This window comes from Centruroides vittatus, unplaced genomic scaffold (genome assembly GCF_030686945.1).
Source record: "Centruroides vittatus isolate TY-2023 unplaced genomic scaffold, ASM3068694v2 contig_1309, whole genome shotgun sequence".
Lineage (NCBI taxonomy): Eukaryota > Metazoa > Arthropoda > Arachnida > Scorpiones > Buthidae > Centruroides > Centruroides vittatus.
Genome location: NW_027120832.1, coordinates 184,304 through 205,042, shown reverse-complemented (window position 1 = coordinate 205,042; position 20,739 = coordinate 184,304). Strand labels below are relative to the sequence as shown.

At 35.3% G+C, this 20,739-nt stretch overlaps 2 protein-coding genes and 1 long non-coding RNA gene across 5 annotated transcripts in view; all 3 read left to right on the top strand.

Moving 5' to 3' along the window:
* The window catches only part of LOC136989935 (uncharacterized), a 95,643-nt gene extending 90,388 nt beyond the window's left edge, over positions 1-5,255 (top strand). For 2 of the 3 annotated variants that reach the window (XM_067288253.1, XM_067288245.1), the window contains exon 23: positions 4,924-5,255. In XM_067288253.1, the coding sequence (XP_067144354.1) occupies positions 4,924-5,098 (175 nt within the window). In that variant the 3' untranslated portion in view covers positions 5,099-5,255. Of the gene's footprint in view, positions 1-550; positions 580-4,923 lie in introns of all 3 variants that reach the window. The other variant, XM_067288258.1, reaches the window with a different exon arrangement.
* Positions 5,256-7,402: 2,147 nt separating this feature from the next.
* On the top strand, positions 7,403-9,121 carry LOC136989897 (uncharacterized). The gene is made up of 3 exons (XM_067288198.1): positions 7,403-8,708; positions 8,773-8,862; positions 8,934-9,121. The coding sequence occupies exon 1, from the start codon at positions 7,671-7,673 to the stop codon at positions 8,577-8,579; it is 909 nt and encodes a 302-aa protein (XP_067144299.1). The 5' UTR covers positions 7,403-7,670; the 3' UTR covers positions 8,580-8,708; positions 8,773-8,862; positions 8,934-9,121.
* Positions 9,122-11,342: 2,221 nt separating this feature from the next.
* LOC136990006 (uncharacterized) lies at positions 11,343-17,069 on the top strand. The gene is made up of 2 exons (XR_010882994.1): positions 11,343-12,000; positions 16,882-17,069. It is a non-coding gene; the product is annotated as an uncharacterized lncRNA (long non-coding RNA).
* The last annotated feature ends 3,670 nt before the right edge of the window (positions 17,070-20,739 follow it).

Below are 20,739 nucleotides of genomic sequence, written 5' to 3'. Positions count from 1 at the left end.
TTTTTTATTAAACACAAAAAGATCATTAAGGAGATCGGATAAATGTCACCATTAAAAGAAGTCGAAACTCTCCAGGTGGTTAATCGAGAAAGAAATCAAATTTAATTAAATAAATAAATTGCATTTAAAAAAAGTGAATTTTTAATATTTGTTACATTATACACATTAATCAGAAATAATTCCATCAGTTTAACTACATAAATGAAATTATGGTAGAATATATTTTATTTCTCAATTAATAAACATATATTAGTTTTTAAGTAAATGATTTCTCAATAAATGTTTCCTATAATGATAAAGCTTTTTGTTATTTCATAAAACTGAACGAAAGAAATTCAATCTGTTCTTCTCTTTGAAATTTAATTGTATTTTTGTCTGAAATTCTATAAATTATTAAACTGTCTTTTCTTTCTTACAATATTTCTTTCTTTTACTTGTTAAACCTTTAACTATCTTTGAGTAAACAACTTTTATTGCTATTTTTTTAAAATAAAATTAAATATATTTCTAACAATATTTCTGACGTTTCTTCAATTTTTTTCTTTTCTAGCATGTCATAACCTGTTATATTTTAATAAAGTAAGTGTATCTTGAAATATCAATGTTTTTGTTCTTATCTACATTAGATTTCTTTTAAAAATAAGAATAGATTATATAAATACCAATCGTTTTTAGTTTAAAATATTCCCATGGTTCTTCTGCACTATCATAAAATATATCTTGTTTCGTTTTTGGTCAAGCTATAGAAATTTACTTTCTTTCTATGTTAAAATTATTTAAAATAATAACTGGGATGGTGAATACTAGAATGTTATTTCTCTTTATCTAAATATAGATTTGGTAATAATAATCTTATAATAAATAATACTTATTTAATTCTTACATAATAAGTAGATAAAATAATAATTGTTTTATTTTTATAACAAAATTAATTACAATAAATTATTTTCATTGTATTAAGACAACCACACTTTCTGCCCCTATTTGCTTTGTCTTTGTGATTTTTTTCTGGGTTGTTTTACTTTGCATTTTATATTAGACAAAATTGATGTCAGTCAGAATATATTATGAATTAGTAGCTGGTATATTCCATAAAGTTCATTAGATAAAGCTACATTATCAAACATTGCTTTTTATTGTTGTTTAATCAATGATATCGATATTCTGGTAAACAATTAAATAATAGATTATTTTCATTAAGAGGACCGTCTAAATTTTTTTTCTTGAAGATAAAGAACTCAAGTTTAATTAAATAACGTTAAAGTATTTTTTTCATTAAATTTTCAATTAGCGAATTAAAAGAAACACCTTAATGTTATGTCATTGTTGTCAGTACCTGCTAATTCCAAAATGATTTCAATAAGGAGTTTCTACTGTATGAATATACCATTGAATTTACACGATCTATTATAGAAACTTGAACTTTTTAATTTAATAAATGCATTATTTGGGCAGTGCAAAGCTTTCATTATAGAGGGGGTGCAATCACGTTATATAACTTCATCGTCCCGCTCAACAAAAAACAATCGTCCACCATATTGGTTGCTCATATCATATTATCTTAATTGTTCACTTTATTTTGTCAACGTGGAAGAAAGAAATCTTATCTGGCTATGCAGCCGATTTGAAAGTTAATGATTTGAAAAAATAAAAAAAAAAATTTCTTTTTATCGGATGGGACCCATATGAAATAAAACCAACGGATTTTTCATCCAACGATTTAACCACGTGGCCCATTATAGAGCATGGAGACAAAGTAAATTATTTGGTTTTAACAACTAACGCTGTTACACTGGATCAGATGAAGGCATACAAATCACTTGATGCTCATAATTATTTGACAACCGGATTTATTCATAGTGATATTTTATCAAGAGCCGTTCGTAATGAATTAATTTTGCTTATAGGAAAAGTACAGTACGTATCTTCATGTGACACTTTCCATTACTCATAACATAAACTGCATTATGTAAAGATGAATGTAATTTTATTTTTAGTCAGTATTAGGTTGTAAATAATTACTATCAAACTTTTTCTTTTGTCGCCATGGTTTTGTATTGTGCAAGTCTCTAAAAACCTATTACAGTAGAGCATCGATTATCCGACACCCGATTAACCGACCGCGTTCCAGTCGGCAAATTCAAATGTCCGCTAGTGATGTGGCGCTACAATATTTGGTTATGTCTTGGCTACTTTAATATTATTTTTGTTAAATTTTTGTATGTTTTAGCTGGCAGCACTGGCTCGACCATGAAAGGGAGGCTAGTATTTAAACCAGGCCTAATACACTATACTAATAATGTATTTTTTCATACTTTTCGGTTATCCGACTAACCCCAGTCCCCAATTACGTCGGATAATCGATACTCTACTGTATTAAGATTAAATTAATTAGCCTAATAAATATGGCTGTAATAAATTGGAGGGTTTTATCACATCAGGTACTACTGACTGGAGAAAAACAGACTAAATTTTTACAAAAAAATAGCCTTTAATTAACCACAATCAAATTTTTAGTAGAATGCATTTCGGCACAAAGATCTTTTTCTTGTTTTCATAGCACTTTTATATCGTTTTTGTCTTGTTCTGCTTCCTATGATCTGCGACTTGCTCCCGTGTTTATTGTTGGGGCCCATTCTAAATCATTTAGCTTTGCTGGTTTTCCTTTAAATGAAAAATAGTTTTACAATAAGTTTTGCACACATACACATACACTTTTGTGTTTACAAGCAGAGAAAAATGGGGAGCAGTGAGACAGCAGAATTTATAACAAGAAAGCAACTTTACAAGGCAGCATTTCCATCATTAGCCCTTATAATTCATTCTGATATGTTCTTTCATGCCATAACAGTCTGAGAAAATATAAATGCATATTATTTTCTTCATAAACATTACTGTTCTATTTAACTATTTCCCCCCCCTCTAATTTTGTTTTATAATATTACGTCCAGGTATTAAGGTAAGAAGTTTATCTTTTCATTACCCCTTTACTTTAGTTTATTTAAATATTTAGTAAAATCTACATTTTATTTGTAACCTTTTTAATTAAAAGTTAATTGTGTATTTCACCGTATCTATTCTGAAAGAACACAAAGGATTTTATGGAATCGCAACCAAATACTACGCAATGAACCATAATAAATTGAAATTAATCTTGAACAAGTAAACTGGCGAAGCCATTTTTGGGATGAGACTATGTCTCGGAGAGCACGAGCAATGCATGCGCAAATTTCGCACTCGCGCTTGTTTGTAGAAACAGTCTCAGCATTTCGTATTTTCTTTTGGCCTGGTTCTCAGTTCCCTGACTACCTACAAGTCTAGTTTATTTTATTTGCGCATGATTTGGGCACCAAATACTCTATGCCAAATTGCAATTCCTGACCCGTACTCCTTCATACCTCTAAGGTGTGCAGCCCTTGACAGCAGCGCGATTTTAGAGACAAGACATAGTCTCGTCAAATTATGAGTTAGATAGAGATATGGAAATCGGCAACCAATATGGCGCACGCTTCTTTGCGCAGTCTCTGTATAGGCCTATGTGAGCAGAGTCGTGTGACGTCACGTTTATCCCCTGTATTAGATCTAGCCTGAATTCCTTGAGTCTTTCATTGACTAGAAGCTCGATTTTTACTGTTTGTGCTAGTGATCGAATCACGTCGACTGGTTGTATTATTGAGCTTGTATTTCGGTCGACAATTATCTGGTTTCAAACAGGTGTTTGGCCCCTTCAAACTAAAAATGCACAGACAAACAGAGAGCCAAGTATTTCTGTTTTCTTTTGTCATTTAATCTCCATACAACAAATATTCCATAGATTGTATTTTCGCAGGAGACCAGCCCCTGGCAACTGCGCTAGCGGGATAATTATGTGGTAAGGATCAGTCTGCCACTGTGGGGATCTATCAAGGTTCGAATTCGGCTGAGATTCTTATAGTTCATTAAAGCCAGGGCTGTCCAACTGGCGGCCCGCGAGCCGTATACGGCCCGCCAAATTATTTTTACGGCCCGCGAGTACATTTTACTATGAATAAATTTATGTTACTGAATTATTATTATTAATATTAAAATTATTTTACTATGTGAAAATTACGGCCACAATGTTCTCATTAATATATTACGAATATTTTAAAGTTTTCTTTTTAGTATAAATAAAATATTTTTTTAATTAACATAAACTGACTTTTCATTTATCAACCTTCTTGGCCCCCGAAACGTTTGGTGAAGAAAATATGGCCCGCGGGCTATGATAAGTTGGACAGCGCTGATTAAAGCAATACCGTTTGCAATCACTCGTCTGTACTTTCCATTGTCGAACGGGTTCGTGCCTAGAAGGAAATTTTGGTTAGCTGTATAGCCTTAATATGCTAATTCCTTTGTGTTGACAATTGTTGCTACATTTATTTTTGGCACAGACATTTTAGTATCATAAAATTTTAAAGAAATTACAAACGATAGCAGAAAAGAAAAACGATAGTCCACGAAAGAACTTCTTGGTGAAAAGAAATCTTTATCGAGGATATCTTTTTTCGATGTCATTGTCTTTATCAATATTTAAAAACCTTTTAATTTAGTGCAGCATTACTCTCGTACGGTAAAACATCGATTTAACGAACTAATTGCAGCTAGGAGCGTCGGTTAAAGCCGGAAGTTCGTTATATAATCATGTATTGTTTTTACGAATGCGCGTGTTAAAAAATTGGCAAATTAGTTTGTGTTTTACTTACGTAGATACGTTTGCATACGTAAGTTTAATTTCGTATTACGTAAGTACGAGAAGTTTAATCTCACAGAAAAGTTTTCTAAAATTAACGGGGTGTTAATTTTCACATATGGCATACGGTCCGTTAAATCGAGGTTTTACTGTATCGAAGTTATAAGAGTTGTTAAAGCGCCGACTATATTCAGTTTTTTTTTCTTTTACAGTGACAAGCCTGTTATTACGAAAGCACCCCTAACGAGCAAAGTAAGTGGACCAGTCAACGGAAACGAATGCTATTTTTGGAGAACCACGGGTTGCGTTTACGGTGACAAATGTCTCTACCAGCATATAAAACAGAACAAAGGAGTAGATAAAAAAGCCTGGCACGATAAAAAATAATATATTTTCCATATTTTAGATTATAAAAAAGTTTATAAACCTAACAAAATACTATTTGAAAAATTTTGTACCAAACCAAACGTTTTTGTCATTTTTTGTTCGGACTTCGTCTCGATATTTTGGGATTCAAAAAATTAAAAATATATATTCACTTTTATCTCATGTTGTTGTTTTAAACGTTTCCAGAAGTTCAACATTACTTAATTATAAAAAAAAAAAATCGGTTGGTGACGTGTCCGGATACATTCACGTGGCAAAGTCCTTTGTTTTGTTCTGTACGCGCTTTCTGCCTGGAATTTTATTTTTATTTATTTATTTTAATGATTTATCGGTCAAGATGAACATTGAATGACTGTACAGACAAGTTTTGCTACTCAGACTTTCTTATTCTTTTCGCTCTTTCTCACTTGTAACAAATTTTCCTGTGGTCGATCCGAATGTGCCCTAAGATTTCACACAAACAAAATATTTATACAAATATCTACGACTATTTTCTCAATGGTATGTAAGATACAAAGTTGCATTTATCTTTTTTTTTTCAAAAAAAAAAAAAAACTCGAATTTTGGTGTAAGTACAATTTTTGTTTTTCTCGCTTTAGCTGTAAGTTTAGTCTCTTTTATAAATTTAATTTTATTATGATATACTTGAAAATAGTAATAAAGTTATATGTTGTTTATAACTTTAGTAGTTCTGATTTGTGCTTTTTTATCACTCGAATTTAATCTTCGATCGGAGTTTTGCAAAGCGAAACAAAGATGTCGGGAGTGGTGAAGAGAAACAAATTATCGTTTATAATTGCCTACTCTACATTCGATTGTCTGTTTATAATTTTATGAATAATTCGCGTCATATATTCTGGTTTGTGCCTTCATACGATGGCTGCATAATGCATACGATGTGCCCTTGTACGATGGTTGCATAAAATCCTATGGGTCCAACCCGTTCACACCTAAGCAATACCCATTTCGATGAAATTAAACGCAATTACGCGTAATTTATGGTAAAAACAACGCAATTAAATGCCTTAAATACAATACAGTTTTTCACTGCGCGCGCAGTTCGGACGTAGAAACATTCGAAGTACGAGATGCCATCGTACTGGCTCGGACAGAACATCTAAATTCGATTTACAGTGTATTCGGAGTTTGGTGCTTAAAATGACTACCGATTGACGGTTGCGATTTGCGCTGATCGATTATAAACAAGTGAACACATCATTAGACCCTCCTGTATGTATAATTTGATATCTGTAAAGCATTTTCGTGTTTTTATTAAACTTGTTTGTTATTTTGACATTGCCACGGAGAAAAATTAATTTTCATGATAACCGATTGTATTTAAAAGAATTAGCATTGTTTAGAAAAAAAAATTATATTTTACGAAATAATTAAAATTCGATTTTAAAATAAACATAGGTTCAAGATACGATACCGTGATGCATCGCGGCAGTTGCCATGTCGCTGTAGAAACACCGTACATACCGAAAGAGCCCCAACATGGCGAATTTCGCGATGCATCACGGTATCGTGTCTTGAACATATACTTATAGACTTGCTAAAACACGATGTCGTTGCTGCTTTCTAGAATTGTGTGTGATAAATGCGCTTAAAAGTAGGAATGAATCATCTCGATAAGTGGCTGCAGCTGTCACGTGATTTTGACGTCACTCCCTCTTCTAGAACAAGCGCGTGGTTGCATTGTAATAGAGTCAACATAAAAATGGCCAGGCGAAGTTTTTTATTGGGACATAATAATTTTTTTATATATTAGCTATTATTTAGCCGAGTATTAATTATTTGTTATCTGTATTTACCTTTGCGATTTCGCTATGCTATTAAAAAACAGGTAATGAGAATTATGTACTCTAAAATATCGGACAAATATGCCCGAAAATACAAGAAAAATTCCTTAATTTCGACCTTAGATGTGGACCTTAGACCTTCTCAACAGCCATTTCAGATTTGCATATTTTTGGCTACAGTTTTTGTTATAATCGAGATTGGCTAAACAGAAATTCAGAGGACAAAGCATATTATTAGGAAATGTGTCATAAACGTTTCCTTTACCTTAAGCAGAACGGGAAGAATCTGCAATTAAAATGGAAATACTGTATCATTCTCTGATAAAAAGAAAACAATGTATTCACGAAACTATTTTCAATTGGCTGTCTAAACTGAAAATGTTCACGTTAATTGGTTCTTGTGGCGTCGATATCCTTTGAAGGGAAAACCTAAATACGTAGATCGATAATCAATTAATTGATTGCTTTTCGAGCAAATTGACGCCAAAGAGAATTATTCAATTATTCTAATTGAGATATCACATTGGAAAATTCAAATTGTAAGTGGAAAATAGAATCGTCGATAACATATCGGTATAACGAAGTGCCCTATTTTACAAAAATTATACGGAAAGTCCATTAGTGTAGAAGGTTACGGACGGCAACGTTATCGGAAAGTGAAATATTTGAATGAATTCCTGCCATTTATTGAATTTTTTCTCGATAACGTCGTCATTCCTCTTTCCGCCGGCTGCCTAATTGGTAAAGGTTACGATTTTGCCCGTTCCAAAATGCCGTTTAGCCCTCTTTGCTCTCTCGATCCTTTAATAAAAGCCGGCAGAGTTTTCGATTTGCAATTAATAAGGCCCTGCTCCTGCCACCGTCGCCATTCCGCCATTTTTGATGGCGCCTATCGCGTTTACGTTTGCCTGGTGGAAGTCCTGTTATGGAGTATCGCCGCGAAACTAGTGGTGGACACCTTACACGAAGAAGTATTGTGTGCGGGTTGGAGTAGTGTCTACGGTCACGGTGCCCATGTAGTTAAGATGACCTTCGTCGTGGTCGATCTGTACGTCGCCATTCAGTTTGGTATCGTGAAGAGAAATGTTTTCAGGTGGACGACTTTTAAAGCCTACCCCAACGAAGAACGTCATTTCGAAAACATGGAAACTGTCGTTTACTTGGGGCTAGTGCAGCTTTTTGTTTGGTTGATGGTCTTTTCCGTAAACTTGGATTTGGTGATTATACCCGCCATGAAAACCCGAGTCTCCGATCCGTGGATTTTGTTGCTGTGCTCTTTGTGGAACTGTTTGTGGCAGATTTATACCTTTGGTCAGCTTTTATTCTTGTTTTTCTTCATGGCGATTTTGTTTAATTTGATATTCGAGAGGTTGAAATATATAGAATACGAATTAGCATCGCTGAGTATATTTAGCGAGAAGTTAAAGATACGGTTAGAAGACGTGATGGACAGACATCAAGAAATGTGCGACACATTTAGGGAAATTAACACTTCGTGGAATAACTTGACGCCCGTTTTGTATTTGGTTCTGAGTCATTTGACTTGCTATTTATGGTACTGTACATATCCCTATTCTCGGAAATGCCCAACAAAGAATTGCTCAGATTTGCTGCCGTGTTTTGTGCGGTCGGCTGCATTCTTATCGCTTCTTCGCTCTCTCGCTTCGCATCCATGGTAAGTTCTCCATAAACGCGTAGAAAACTGCCGCCAATTGATATTGTGCCATTTTGTTTCGCAGATTTACAACAATTTCATTCAGATCGGAAGATTCTCGTCATCCGATCTTCCTATGGGCTTCAAACTAAAGGTAACTTCTTTTGGTATGTAAATTTGCAAATGTTTTCCGCAGATTTTAACTTTTAGTCTTTCAGATTCTAACGTTCATGAAAAGATTCGGGACAATGCCACTCGGTATATCCGTTGGAGGCTTCTTCTACGTGAAGAAGCACTTCCTTATGAAAGTTAGTCACGCGCTTTTTTAACGTTGCTTTATTTTATTTTACGCTAATGCAATATCTTTTTATACTTTCAGTTCGCCCATTCTCTATATTCCGTCTTCTCTTCGCTTTTGCAACTTAAAGATATGACTACAAGAAGCAAATGTTACGTCACTTCCGCAAGAAACGTCACCTCTTTTGATATATACTTATAGAGTTGTAGGGATGTACAGTCGCACTTATCGATTTATGAAGTGTAAACTATCCAACTTCCAGTGAGCAAGACGGCAGCCCAGCCATAAAAATCGAGACAAAAATAACGTGACTTCCGGTTTGCATCGGAAGTTCGTATATAGTTAATTGGGGCCTCCTGCCCTAATGTTTAGTATAGCGTACTCGCACTTGTTGTCGGTGCCTTGATGCCGTGCTGTCCGCCATGTTTAAACGTGAAATAATTGATCGATTTTGGACTATTCATAAATAAAACGTAATTTCGAATTTGTTTAAGACAAACTTTTTTTTATTTCAAATTTTATACCTAAAGCCTCTGGAGAGGGATCTAATACCCATATCAACCAACCGTAAGTACCGGTACGTCCCGGTAATGGATTGGTTGATATCATACTATATACACGTTTCGGCTTTATGGTAGACGGGCTTCAGACTTATTGTTAAATATCGTATGATAAAAATTAGAGATGCGACGAATACAGTCCACGAATACTCCAATACTAAAATATATTTGAGAATTCCAGATCCCAAATACTTTCTGTATTCGATGGATAAAAAGTAAATCCGCATACCTTCAATATGGCGCCATATTAACTACTGTATTTAAATACAAGTACCATATTAAATATTATGGTAATTGTGTTTTAAAGAAAATTAATATTTAAATGATGTGGTTTGATAGGACGTGCAATCCGCCAAGGGACGTCTCTACAGAAGATTTCATATAAACTAGTGTTGGATGCGGAATGAATACGGAACTGTCTGAATAAACTAATTTTCGGCAAAGAATTCAGAAGTACCCAAGTTAAACAAGTTAGTTTATTTAATATGTACTAGAAGCGCGATCGATTAGAAACATGATACAGAATAAAAGTTTATTTCGAAATTCTCAAGATATTTACGTTTATCATTTTTTTACAGAATGACGAAGTCCCGTGGTCGGGGCTAAATTTATAAAAGAGGGACCGTAACCATACATAAATTAAAAAATTAACTGGTATTTTTCTCTCTCACAGCCCGTCCTAGGTCCGTTAGATACAGTCAACGTTTTAAAAGTAGCGGTAGTGTAAGGGTGCGACTATGCAGACGCGAATTTAGTAGCGAGAAGCGAGAAATGGCGCTAGCGAAAGCGAATTTCTGGTTCTCGCACATATCTGACAGGGTTTGATATTTCTCGCTGAACAGTGCGCATGCGCCTTCGAAAAGGAGTACAAAATGGCTTCTTCCAGTGAGCAAGACGGCAGCCCAGCCATAAAAGAAAAATTAATAAGTAATGTTTATTTACAACCAGAAATATGGGATAAGCGTCTTCCCGATCACAGGAATCGAAACATTATATATGTTACCGACCAAACCCGATTTCAGGCCAAACTAGTTTGTCCTACGCGTGTCAGGATATACTAGTTTAGCCTAGGACAATCTAGTTTGGCCTAAATACTTTAGGCTTAACTAGTTTGACCTAGGCCGAACTGATTTATGTACTACAAATAGGTGTCAGTGTAAAAGAAATGATTTTGTGTAATTCGAAATGTCACCACAGTACACCCTGTGGTTAGTGTTCCTAGGTAACCCCAATGGTGGTGCATCAGTTAGGTTCGTTTGATTAGGTTAATTACATTTTTAGTAGACGTTTCCCTTTTTTCTTTTGTTCAAGAACTACCGTGAATCAATAACTAGTGACGTTAACACTGGGCGGCTCCGGGAGGAGTCCTACGGGAGCACGAACAGTCGGAAGCACCGCCTTTGGGGTTACCTAGGTACACTTCAACCCACCCTGTAAAAATAAATAAAAGATTAAATATTTTATATGTTACACTAAGAAACACAAATAAGTTCATTTTTAATTTTAGTTCGACTTTAAAAGTTATTTTTATTATTTCGTTTGAATTTTTGAAAATATTTTCGAAAGTTAATTACCTTTAAAAGTGCATGGCTTAATAAAAAAATACAAACTGATAAGTACTGGATTAGCTTATTTTTATTTTATAGTTTAGTACAAGTGTTGTGTCACTTCTAATCAATACCGTTTTTTATAATTTAAATAGACTATGTTTGAATAAATATTGTTCGTGTAATTGATTGCCTTTTAATTTTATTTTAACCATTAATAATATACTTGAACAATAACTCTAAGTCAGTTCGGCCTGGAACAAACTAGTTAAGCCTAAAGTATTTAGGCCAAACTAGATTGTCCTAGGCTAAACTAGTATATCCTGACACGCGTAGGACAAACTAGTTTGGCCTGAAATCGGGTTTGGCCGGTAACATATATACAAAATGGAATGAAATAGCGGAAGAGACTCAATTAGACGGTAAGTTTCTGTTTAGTAATGTAATAAGCTTACTTTATACCAGAAACACTCGCACATAAAAAAATAGAGAATAAGGATTCCGTAGCCTGTATAATCTGTTTAATATATGCTCAGAATTTTTATTACTTCGTTATATCGCGTCGTCGGATATACCATGCTTTTCTTTGTCTCCGGATACGTGCAATATAACTAGAAGCTCTTGTAATTAATGTCGAAATATAAAATTGATAATTTATTTATGAGTTAAATTATACAGTAGTTGTTAATAAATTAGTTTTTATATTTGCGGTATCCGGATGCAAGAAGCTGTAGAAGAATCTATGTGATCAGTTCAGAGCTATCCACAACAGCTTGCCAAGCAGTGGAAGTGGCTTAGAAGCCAAAAAGCCAAAGTTCTATTCACAGTTACAGTTTTTAGCTGATGTGGTAGAAGCTAGAGAGTAAGAATCTTTACATTAACATTTTAAAATAATGATATAAAACTACTAATAAAATAAAATTTATTTAAGGTATAAGTAGAACATTTCATATAATAGTATTATTATACTTATCTTCCAGAACACATTCAAATGTTTCAGAAACTAAAATAAATGAAAATACACAACCAACTGCATCAGAGGTATGTATTACTTTTGTATTTTTGTAATCTTTAAAATTATTTTTTATTCTTCTATTTTTAAATCTCAACAAATAATTTAGATTTTAGAAAATATCACTGGTTGTGATGTGGTAAATATTGAAAAAATTTCACTGTCCACATCACATCCTCATCCACATCCAAAGAACAGCTTTTTCGGAACAATTACTAAAATAAATTAGTCATGTAAATAGGTGACAATATAAAAAATCAAGTAACTAACACCCTATTTGTTGCCGAGGGAGTTTAATAAAAACAAAATGAACGTTTTCGGTCTATTTAATAGACCATCATCAGGTCAGAACAGGGCTTCTTAAACTATGGGTCGCGACCCCATTTGGGGTCGCTTAGCGAAATCTTGGGGTCACGAGATTTTAATGCAAAATATTGAAAATATTTTGTGAGAGTTTGAAAATGGCATGCTTTGTTTCGTAGGTTTCGTGAGTTGCACTTCTGGTGCAGCGAGACAACGATTCAGCAACGATTTTAAGCCTAACGAAAATTTTCATAATATTAATCGAGGCTATTGTATCGTTAAAAATTATTTCTTTATTTTGTACAAACAAAATAAATATATTGAAAAATATAAAAACAAAAAAAATTATACTTTAGAAGTAAATCTAGTATCAAAAAAGTTCGATTCAGCACGACACAGTCCGACTGGAAAGCGTTCCGATAAACGACTCTCTACTGTATCTTCAATATATATCAGTGGTTTCCAACCTTTTTGTACCTGCGCCCCCTTTAAAAAAATGTTGCGCCCCCTTAATTTTTCTAACAATCTAATTTCATAAATACTCAACTGATATTATAATTTATTTAATGGGCTACAAAATAATATACAATATTATGTAAAAATATACATAAAAAAATAATTATTTATTATAAGAAATAATAATTTTAAATGTAATAGAAACAAATCTTACAAAAATACAAAAAAAAGAATATATAATTAATACAACATTATAAAAATTTAATGCGACGGTTGAGCTTGTTTTTCAGCACAAATTTTCTCAAACCGTGGTATCATTGAAGAAATCGCGGTTTTCAGTTCCTTTTCAATACTAAGCGAGATCGATACTTTATTTTTAAGACAGCTACTGTAAAAAAACCAGTTTTAACATTTGTACCCGAAAAATTCGCGGCGAGGATTGTGGATTACATATACCTATTTTGCTGATTCATTTTTTGACATTTATTCGACTTTTTTGGTTTGTATTTGAAAATGATATTTTGGAAACAGCTGCATGCCCCCTTGCAACAGTCTCGCGCCCCACAGGTTGGAAACCACTGATATATATGTATATTGCAAAATATTTATATATCTTTATTTTATTTGGGGGTCGCGAAAAAAATCACAATCATAAATGGGGTCGTGAATAAAAAAAAGTTTAAGAAGCCCTGGGTTAGAACATACGAAAATGGAATACATTATAAATGGAACATCACGTATAAAATTCAAAAATACCAAGAAAACCGTTAACAACTCAACTAATTAGAATAAAAATTAAAACGTAAATGGTGCATAAGTGTAAAAATAAAATAACATACTACATTGGCTAAATATGAATACAATCTACCAAAACCAAATACTGTAGTAGGGTAGATGTACCAGTTTTGGCCAGTGTAGTACCAGTTCTGGCCAGAAAACAAATTTAACTTAAAAATATAATCACAAATGAAACAAACTTTTATTGTTAACTATGTGAACAGTTAACAATAAAAGTTTGTTTCATTGGACAGATTTGAATATGTGGTTATTATATTTTTAAGTTAAATTTGTTTTCTGGCCAGAACTGGTACGCTGGCCAAAACTGGTACATCTACCCTAGTTACTAATTTTCTTAAAGCGATTATGGATCAAACTTCAGTTCATGCGCTACTTGTAAGCTTTTTAATGGCAAACTTCCACGGTGAGGGAAGACTCTCCGCATCTCTGGCGTTAATGCATCCTTCTTCAAGTTTGCTCCTGTAAATTTCCATTTTTTCGGCAGGTTTTGCTGGTTAGAGAGTATACTTGTTGGACGATCTCCGCTTCCTCCCACCGTACCACGGATCCTTGGGCTTGAGCCATTTGGGCCAATACCGTTGTATTAGATCTTTTTCTAACATCATATTTATGTTTTCTGATTCTTACCCCGAGGTTTCTTGTTGTAACTCCTATGTATTCCTTTTTTATCCCTAACTGTTGGTTCTCGTAGGGGATCCTATGAACTCCTGCTTTATTTTCTTTTTTAATAAGCTCTTTATCATTTCTTAAAATTTTTTACAAATTCGGAGCTCTTTTCAAGACCAACGTTGAATTTTTAATGCCCACAATTTCCTTCATGACGCCTCCTAAACATTTGTTGAATGTAAACTTTGTGCACTTAGTAGGATCTTGCCTAGAGACTTTTTTGTCGTTCCTCTTAAATTTTGTAACGATACCAGCAATAATGCTTCTCTTATATCCTAAGGTTCCTGCTATCCGCATAATCCTTTCGATTTCTATAACCCGGTCTATAACATTGTCGCAATATAGGAAAGCCCTTCTAACCAAGGCACGAAAAGCCGCCAATTTATAACGATACAAGTCATTGGACTTTGCAGGGATGTAAAGTGGGCTATGTGTTGGTTTAATGAACAGGCTGGTGGATACATGCCCTTTCATAAAGATGATATTAATATCCAAGAAATGTATCCTTAGGGAACTTTTCTGCTCTAGCTTCAGGTTGAGGCCGTCTTCATTATCGTTAGTTCTTTCTATGAAATTACTAATTTCCCGATTACTTCTCCATATTATAAAGATATCATCTACATATCTCTTGTAGTAAACCGTATCATTTCTGAAGCTACGTACCACTTTTTCTTCAACTTTTTTAACCACCAGCTCGCATAGAAGCCCCGAAATTGGGCTTCCCATCGGAACTCCCGTTTTGTTTATAAGTTTGGCCTTCGAAAGCGAAAAAGGATTCACAACATACAAGGTTAGCCATCTCTACCAATTCGTTTCTGTACTGCGCCAAAGCTGGGTTTACTCTAAACAAGAACTCCAATAGCGTTTCCAAACAGGATTCAATCTTAATGGAGGGGTATAAGCTTTCGTAATCTAATATTGTTCCCACTTCTTCATCCTTCAAAGTAATGTCTTGCAGCTCTTTAATTACCGCTGTGGAATCCTTTGCAACCAATATACTACTGTCCATTAGGGGGGGGGGAGATATACCCATGCAACCTTTTTTCTAAGAAAAATGTAGGTACTTTACGTTTTTCCACTATTGGCCTTATTTCTTTTCCTTCTTTGTGTGTGTTAGCGAAGGCGAAAAGCCTAGGAATCCCATGTCTGGGGTTACGGCATTTGTTAATAAAAGGTAAAACGTTCGCAAGCTTGGTACTCTCCAGTCTTTTAACTCTTCTATCAATAGATTCAACAATTTTGTTATTGATCTTCATACATTCCGTTTTTTTTTTGACGCACTCTTCCAAGGCTTTATCATAAGTTTGTTTTTTCTTTATAACTATTTGTTTACTTTTATCCTCTCTTGCTGCAATTAAATTGTTTGCTGTCAGCCAACGCTTAGTATATAGGATGTCATTGTTCTTACTTCCTCCTCTTTTCCACCTTTCTTGATTCTTAATAACTGTTTTCCACCGTAAATAATCTTTCTCTATCAGATCTAACCCAACAATTCCTCTTTCGATCTTCTGGATGGAAACTTCCTAATTCCCTGCATTTTCTGGGACGAAGTTCGGACCATTCGTCAGAACTGCTTTCACCTTATTCGGTACTTCAACTTGGTTCCAAACAACATATGTTGTAATGTTCCTCCCCCTCTTTCTAGAAACCTGCTTATAAATAATCCATTTCATTCTCTTAACGTATTGCTTTGTTATGAATATTATCCGTAAGACGGACGACTCCTTGGTTCATATCCATTAGTTTATCCGGACTTTCATTAAAAACCTTGTTTTGGAGTTCAATGAGGTGACTCAGGATCCCATACTTTTTATTTTTAGTTAACTTAATAACTTCCTTAGGCATGCAAAACAGAAACGTAGGTTTAGCGAGAGGCACTCTTTTGGGATGCAGAGTCTAAAGATTGACATGGGCAGGGCCGGATTTACATAAGGGCATTTGGGGCCTGTGCCCAGGGCCCCCACAAAACTAAAAAAAAATATGTTTAAACATAAGTTTTTTTCTATTACCGCGACAGCCTAGTGTGGCCTAATCTTGAGGGCAACAGGCAGAGAAAACCAAACCCGGGAAAAAACCTATAAAACATCGCAAAATTTCGGGAAAAACTTTCACATGGGTATTTTTCAGTTAAATTAAAATAATTAGTTTTACACAATAAAATATATGTATGTTTACAATAACCTTATTTTTAAATGAAATTTACAACTTCCTAGTTCAAATCTAATTGAAAGTACAGTATTTTGTGTAAATTTTTTAAATCATCAAATTTGCCTACTCTTAAAGGGGCCGAATTTGTGCCAGGGCCCCTGGATTGGTAAATCCGGCCCTGGACATGGGAAAAACTTTGTTTTTTAAACACTCGCTTAAAAATTACAACTTACAAGTTCCACTTATAATGTATTCCATTTTGGTATGTTCTAACCTGCTGATGGTCTATTGAATAGACCGAAAACGTTCGTTTTGTTTTTATTAAACTCCCTCAGCAACAAATAGGGCTATTAGTTACTTGGTTTTTTACGTTTTGCGGAGTACGATTTTGTTCAACATTAATATGGTGAGAATATATTTTTTATATGTAATATTTGTCAAAATCTATTTTTTTATAAATTTTTGTCAAACATGTATAAATTACAATTCAGATGTATAAATTTATGTAATGTATAAATTAAAAATTTATTTCTTTGCAGGAAATTAAATGACTCAAGCAAGTCCCTTCGCACTATATCTTGACAGTTTATTGATGTAAGTGCCATCAAAAAAAAAAAAAAAAAAAAAAAAAAAAAAAAAAAAAGACCGTGCGAAAGAACACTTATAGATGTGGTGACAGTTTTATTGATGTAGAATAACTAACTAATAAACATCACTTTTTAAACAATTTTGTTTATTTGATTATCAAAATATATTAGTCCATTGCTAAGATACATTCCCTTTTGAAACGAAATACATGGCAAATTTGTCTCTGATGTCTCCAGCCAATTTTGAAAAATTGCGTGATACATTTTGTTTGAATGGCTTCCATTTGCTCACACGATTCATCATGAACCTTTGCAAAATACAGCATTAGGATCTAAATAATCTCTGCATCCTTCTGGGCAATATGCTGCTTCATCTAGAAGACATATATGTTATATTTAAAGTATTAATAACAAATAAAAATAATTATTGTAACAAATGATACCTGATAAATTATTCTCAGTGATCATGTAATTGTGCAACGCAACAGCTGCTTTTATTATTTTATCTATATTATTTGGTGCTAAAGCAATGGGTCTTCGAAAAATTCTCCATCGATTGACAAGTATACCAAAGTGCCGGCACATTCATTACAACGTCTACAAATACATTAATTAATAGTTATAATTCTAGATACAAACAAGTAAAACGGCAAAACCGTATTTGGGACAAGATTATGGGTGCGTTCTTTAATAGCGGTCGTTCCGCGTCGCCGCTACTACGGGAGTGCACTGCTGTTTGTAGGCATTTAGGAATGACGGTGAAAAAATGAAAGATGGCAGCGCCCGCACTATCGATAGTATGGTGATGGAGGAATCTATAATTCTAAAATATGAGCTTTTAAAGGCAAAAGAGGGGTCCCAATTGTAAAATTTAACCATAAAATGGATTATTTGTTGAAAGAGCATTCAAAATAGCCACGAAAAAAATTAGAATGTCGGCTGTCATTCGAAAAAAATTCGAAAAGACACATCACCGCGTGCACTAACTTGCGCTTTCACAACTTCTAAATTTTCATTCATAAAATCACATAATGGACCCCGAAAGGAACTGGAGCCATGGAGGACAATTCTGACAACATGAACCCAATCTGAGCCATGGAGGACGCCATTTTGCTTTCCTCCGTAAATTACTGCTACAAACGGCCGTTTTTGCCGTTCGACGGCGCGCACTCACACCGGAATTTCGGAACGCATTCCGCGGGAATTTTTAAACGGATGTCGCTCGCGAGGAGTTACGCGGAGGAATAAAAGAACGCACCCTGTCTCGGAGACTCACTACTAACAGTAAGCGCAATCACTTTGATGCTCCAGGCGGATCTCGTTTTCATTCTCCAACCTGTGGAATCGCTGGTTTTGAGCGCGATCGTTCAAATTTCGCCGGCCACGACCGCGAGGTCGTCCACGATGCATTTTCGGTGAAATTAACCTATCCAATGTAGAAATTTCTTTCCGTTGCGTGTCGGCCCGGGCCTTTTTTTTTTTTTTTTAACTCTTTCCACCCTGTGGGCACTAAGAGGGCCTTTTTTAGTAGGCCCATTATGGGTTCGGCCAGGCCCACAATGGGGCGACCGGGTGGTGAGGGACGGGGCCCGGCATATCCGAACGGACCACCCCCCGAAAAATTCCTGGGGATTATTCGACCCGTTCGGATTCGATCCCGGGTCCCCCAGAGCGGTAGGCTGCCACCTTTACCGCTCGGCCATCCGGCCGTCAAGCCCGGGGCCTATTCTGAGTAGTATCGTTAAGCTAACGAATACGATAAAAACCAGTTTTTATCGGAACCACGTGATTCGCGTTTAATCAATCGTGAAAATGCTATTCCGAGCCGTACGTTTCGTTTTCGGTTCCGATAGCCACGTGCGATAACTAAGCTTTTGTTATCGGTCACTATCGAGCTGCCATTAGGAACGTAACGAAAGTGAAACGACATGGCGTCTTCTGTTGTAAGAATGATTTTACTTCACGAGCAATTGGATTAAAAATAATTACCTTAACTGTTTATGAATGACGGCCGGATGGCCGAGCGGTAAAGGTGGCAGCCTACCGCTCTGGGGGACCCGGGATCGAATCCGAACGGGTCGAATAATCCCCAGGAATTTTTCGGGGGTGGTCCGTTCGGATATGTCGGGCCCCGTCCCTCACCACCCGGTCGCCCCATTGTGGGCCTGGCCGAACCGATAATGGGCCTACTAAAAAAAAGGCCCTCTTAGTGCCCACAGGGCAGAAAGAGTTAAAAAAAAAACTGTTTATGAATAATGTAATTGCTTTCTTGTTAAAATTTAAAGTAAGTAGCTATAGCATGAATATTATTTCTGAAATAGGTTTCATTCGCATATGTGTAAATTAAAATGATAGATTTGAATATAAATATATGACTATTAGTTACTTTTCGCCATCTTTCTGGATCTTTTTGTGAGCCGACTCCATCGGAATTCAGAACTGGCGACTTTTAGTTCGCTGGCTTCGTTGTCCTTTCTTCGACATTTTAAAACAAAACTATTTCACTAGCTTCGCTTAGAAAACGGCGAGTTGCATTCACGTGACAAAAATACAATGTTAACCAAACTGTAATTGGTTAAATCGTAATAGCTATCGATAGCACGGAACCCAGACGCATCTCGACCGACTACCAGTAGCGAAACCCACTTAATGTGGAGCACAGAATAGCGATTTGTCTAAGGTTCGTTAACTGCCTTTCGCTAAGGGGACTTGTCGAATGTCCCGTGCATCGCTCTCGTTGAGTTATCGGAAGAGCTCAGAATAGGAATCCCCAGGAATTTTTCGGGGGTGGTCCGTTCGGATTATGTCGGGCCCCGTCCCTCTCCACCCGGTCGCCCCATTGTGGGCCTGGCCGAACCCATAATGGCCTTCTAAAAGAGGCCCTCTTAGTGCCCACAGGGCGGAAAGAGTTAAAAAAAAAAAAAAAAAAAAAAAGCTCAGAATAGGTCCCCGGGTTGAATTTTTGTCGATGCCTAACGAAAATTTCCCGTTTTCGAAAAAAATAATCGTGGCTATTTTATCGTCCGAAGTTATTTTTATGGTAATTATGCGGTTTAAGGGAATATGAGTTTTTTAAATTGTTTTTTAGAAAGAAAAGGTATATTTAATAGCCATTCAGAAAACGCATAACATTTTTCCGGGCGATCCGTATATAAAGTGTTATAAACAAAAAATCGTAGGACTACTACCGATTGTGCTCCGTTCGAGACGTCATTGCTTAAGCTTGTTTTTGTCGCGGGGCGGCACATTGGACGGCGGACGCGTACGAAGTATGTCACGTGACATTTCTCGATGCCATCTGGTCACGTGACTACTCTCTCCCCTCGCATCTGACATGTTCCTGATAATTTATTCTCGTTTCAGCTATATTTATTTACATCAAGATAATAGACATCTTATGTTGCCTCTGACTAATTTTTATTATCATAATATATATTGTGATAGAATTATCGTCGTTAACGAGCAATTTTACCTTTGTTGTTTCATATATTTATTCATTATTTATTATTATTATTGCTAAGTTATCGGGAACACGTCAGATGCGAGGCGAAAGAGTAGTCACGTGGCCAGATGGCATCGAGAAATGTCACGTGACATACTTCGTATGCGTCCGCCGTTCAATGTGCCGCCCCGCGACGAAAACAAGCTTAAGCAATGACGTCTCGAACGGAGCACAATCAGTAAGTAGTCCTACGATTTTTTGTTTATAACACTTTATATACGGATCGCCGGGGAAAATGTTATGCATTTTCTGAATGGCTATTAAATATACCTTCTTTCTAAAAAATGATAATTAAAAAAACTGATATT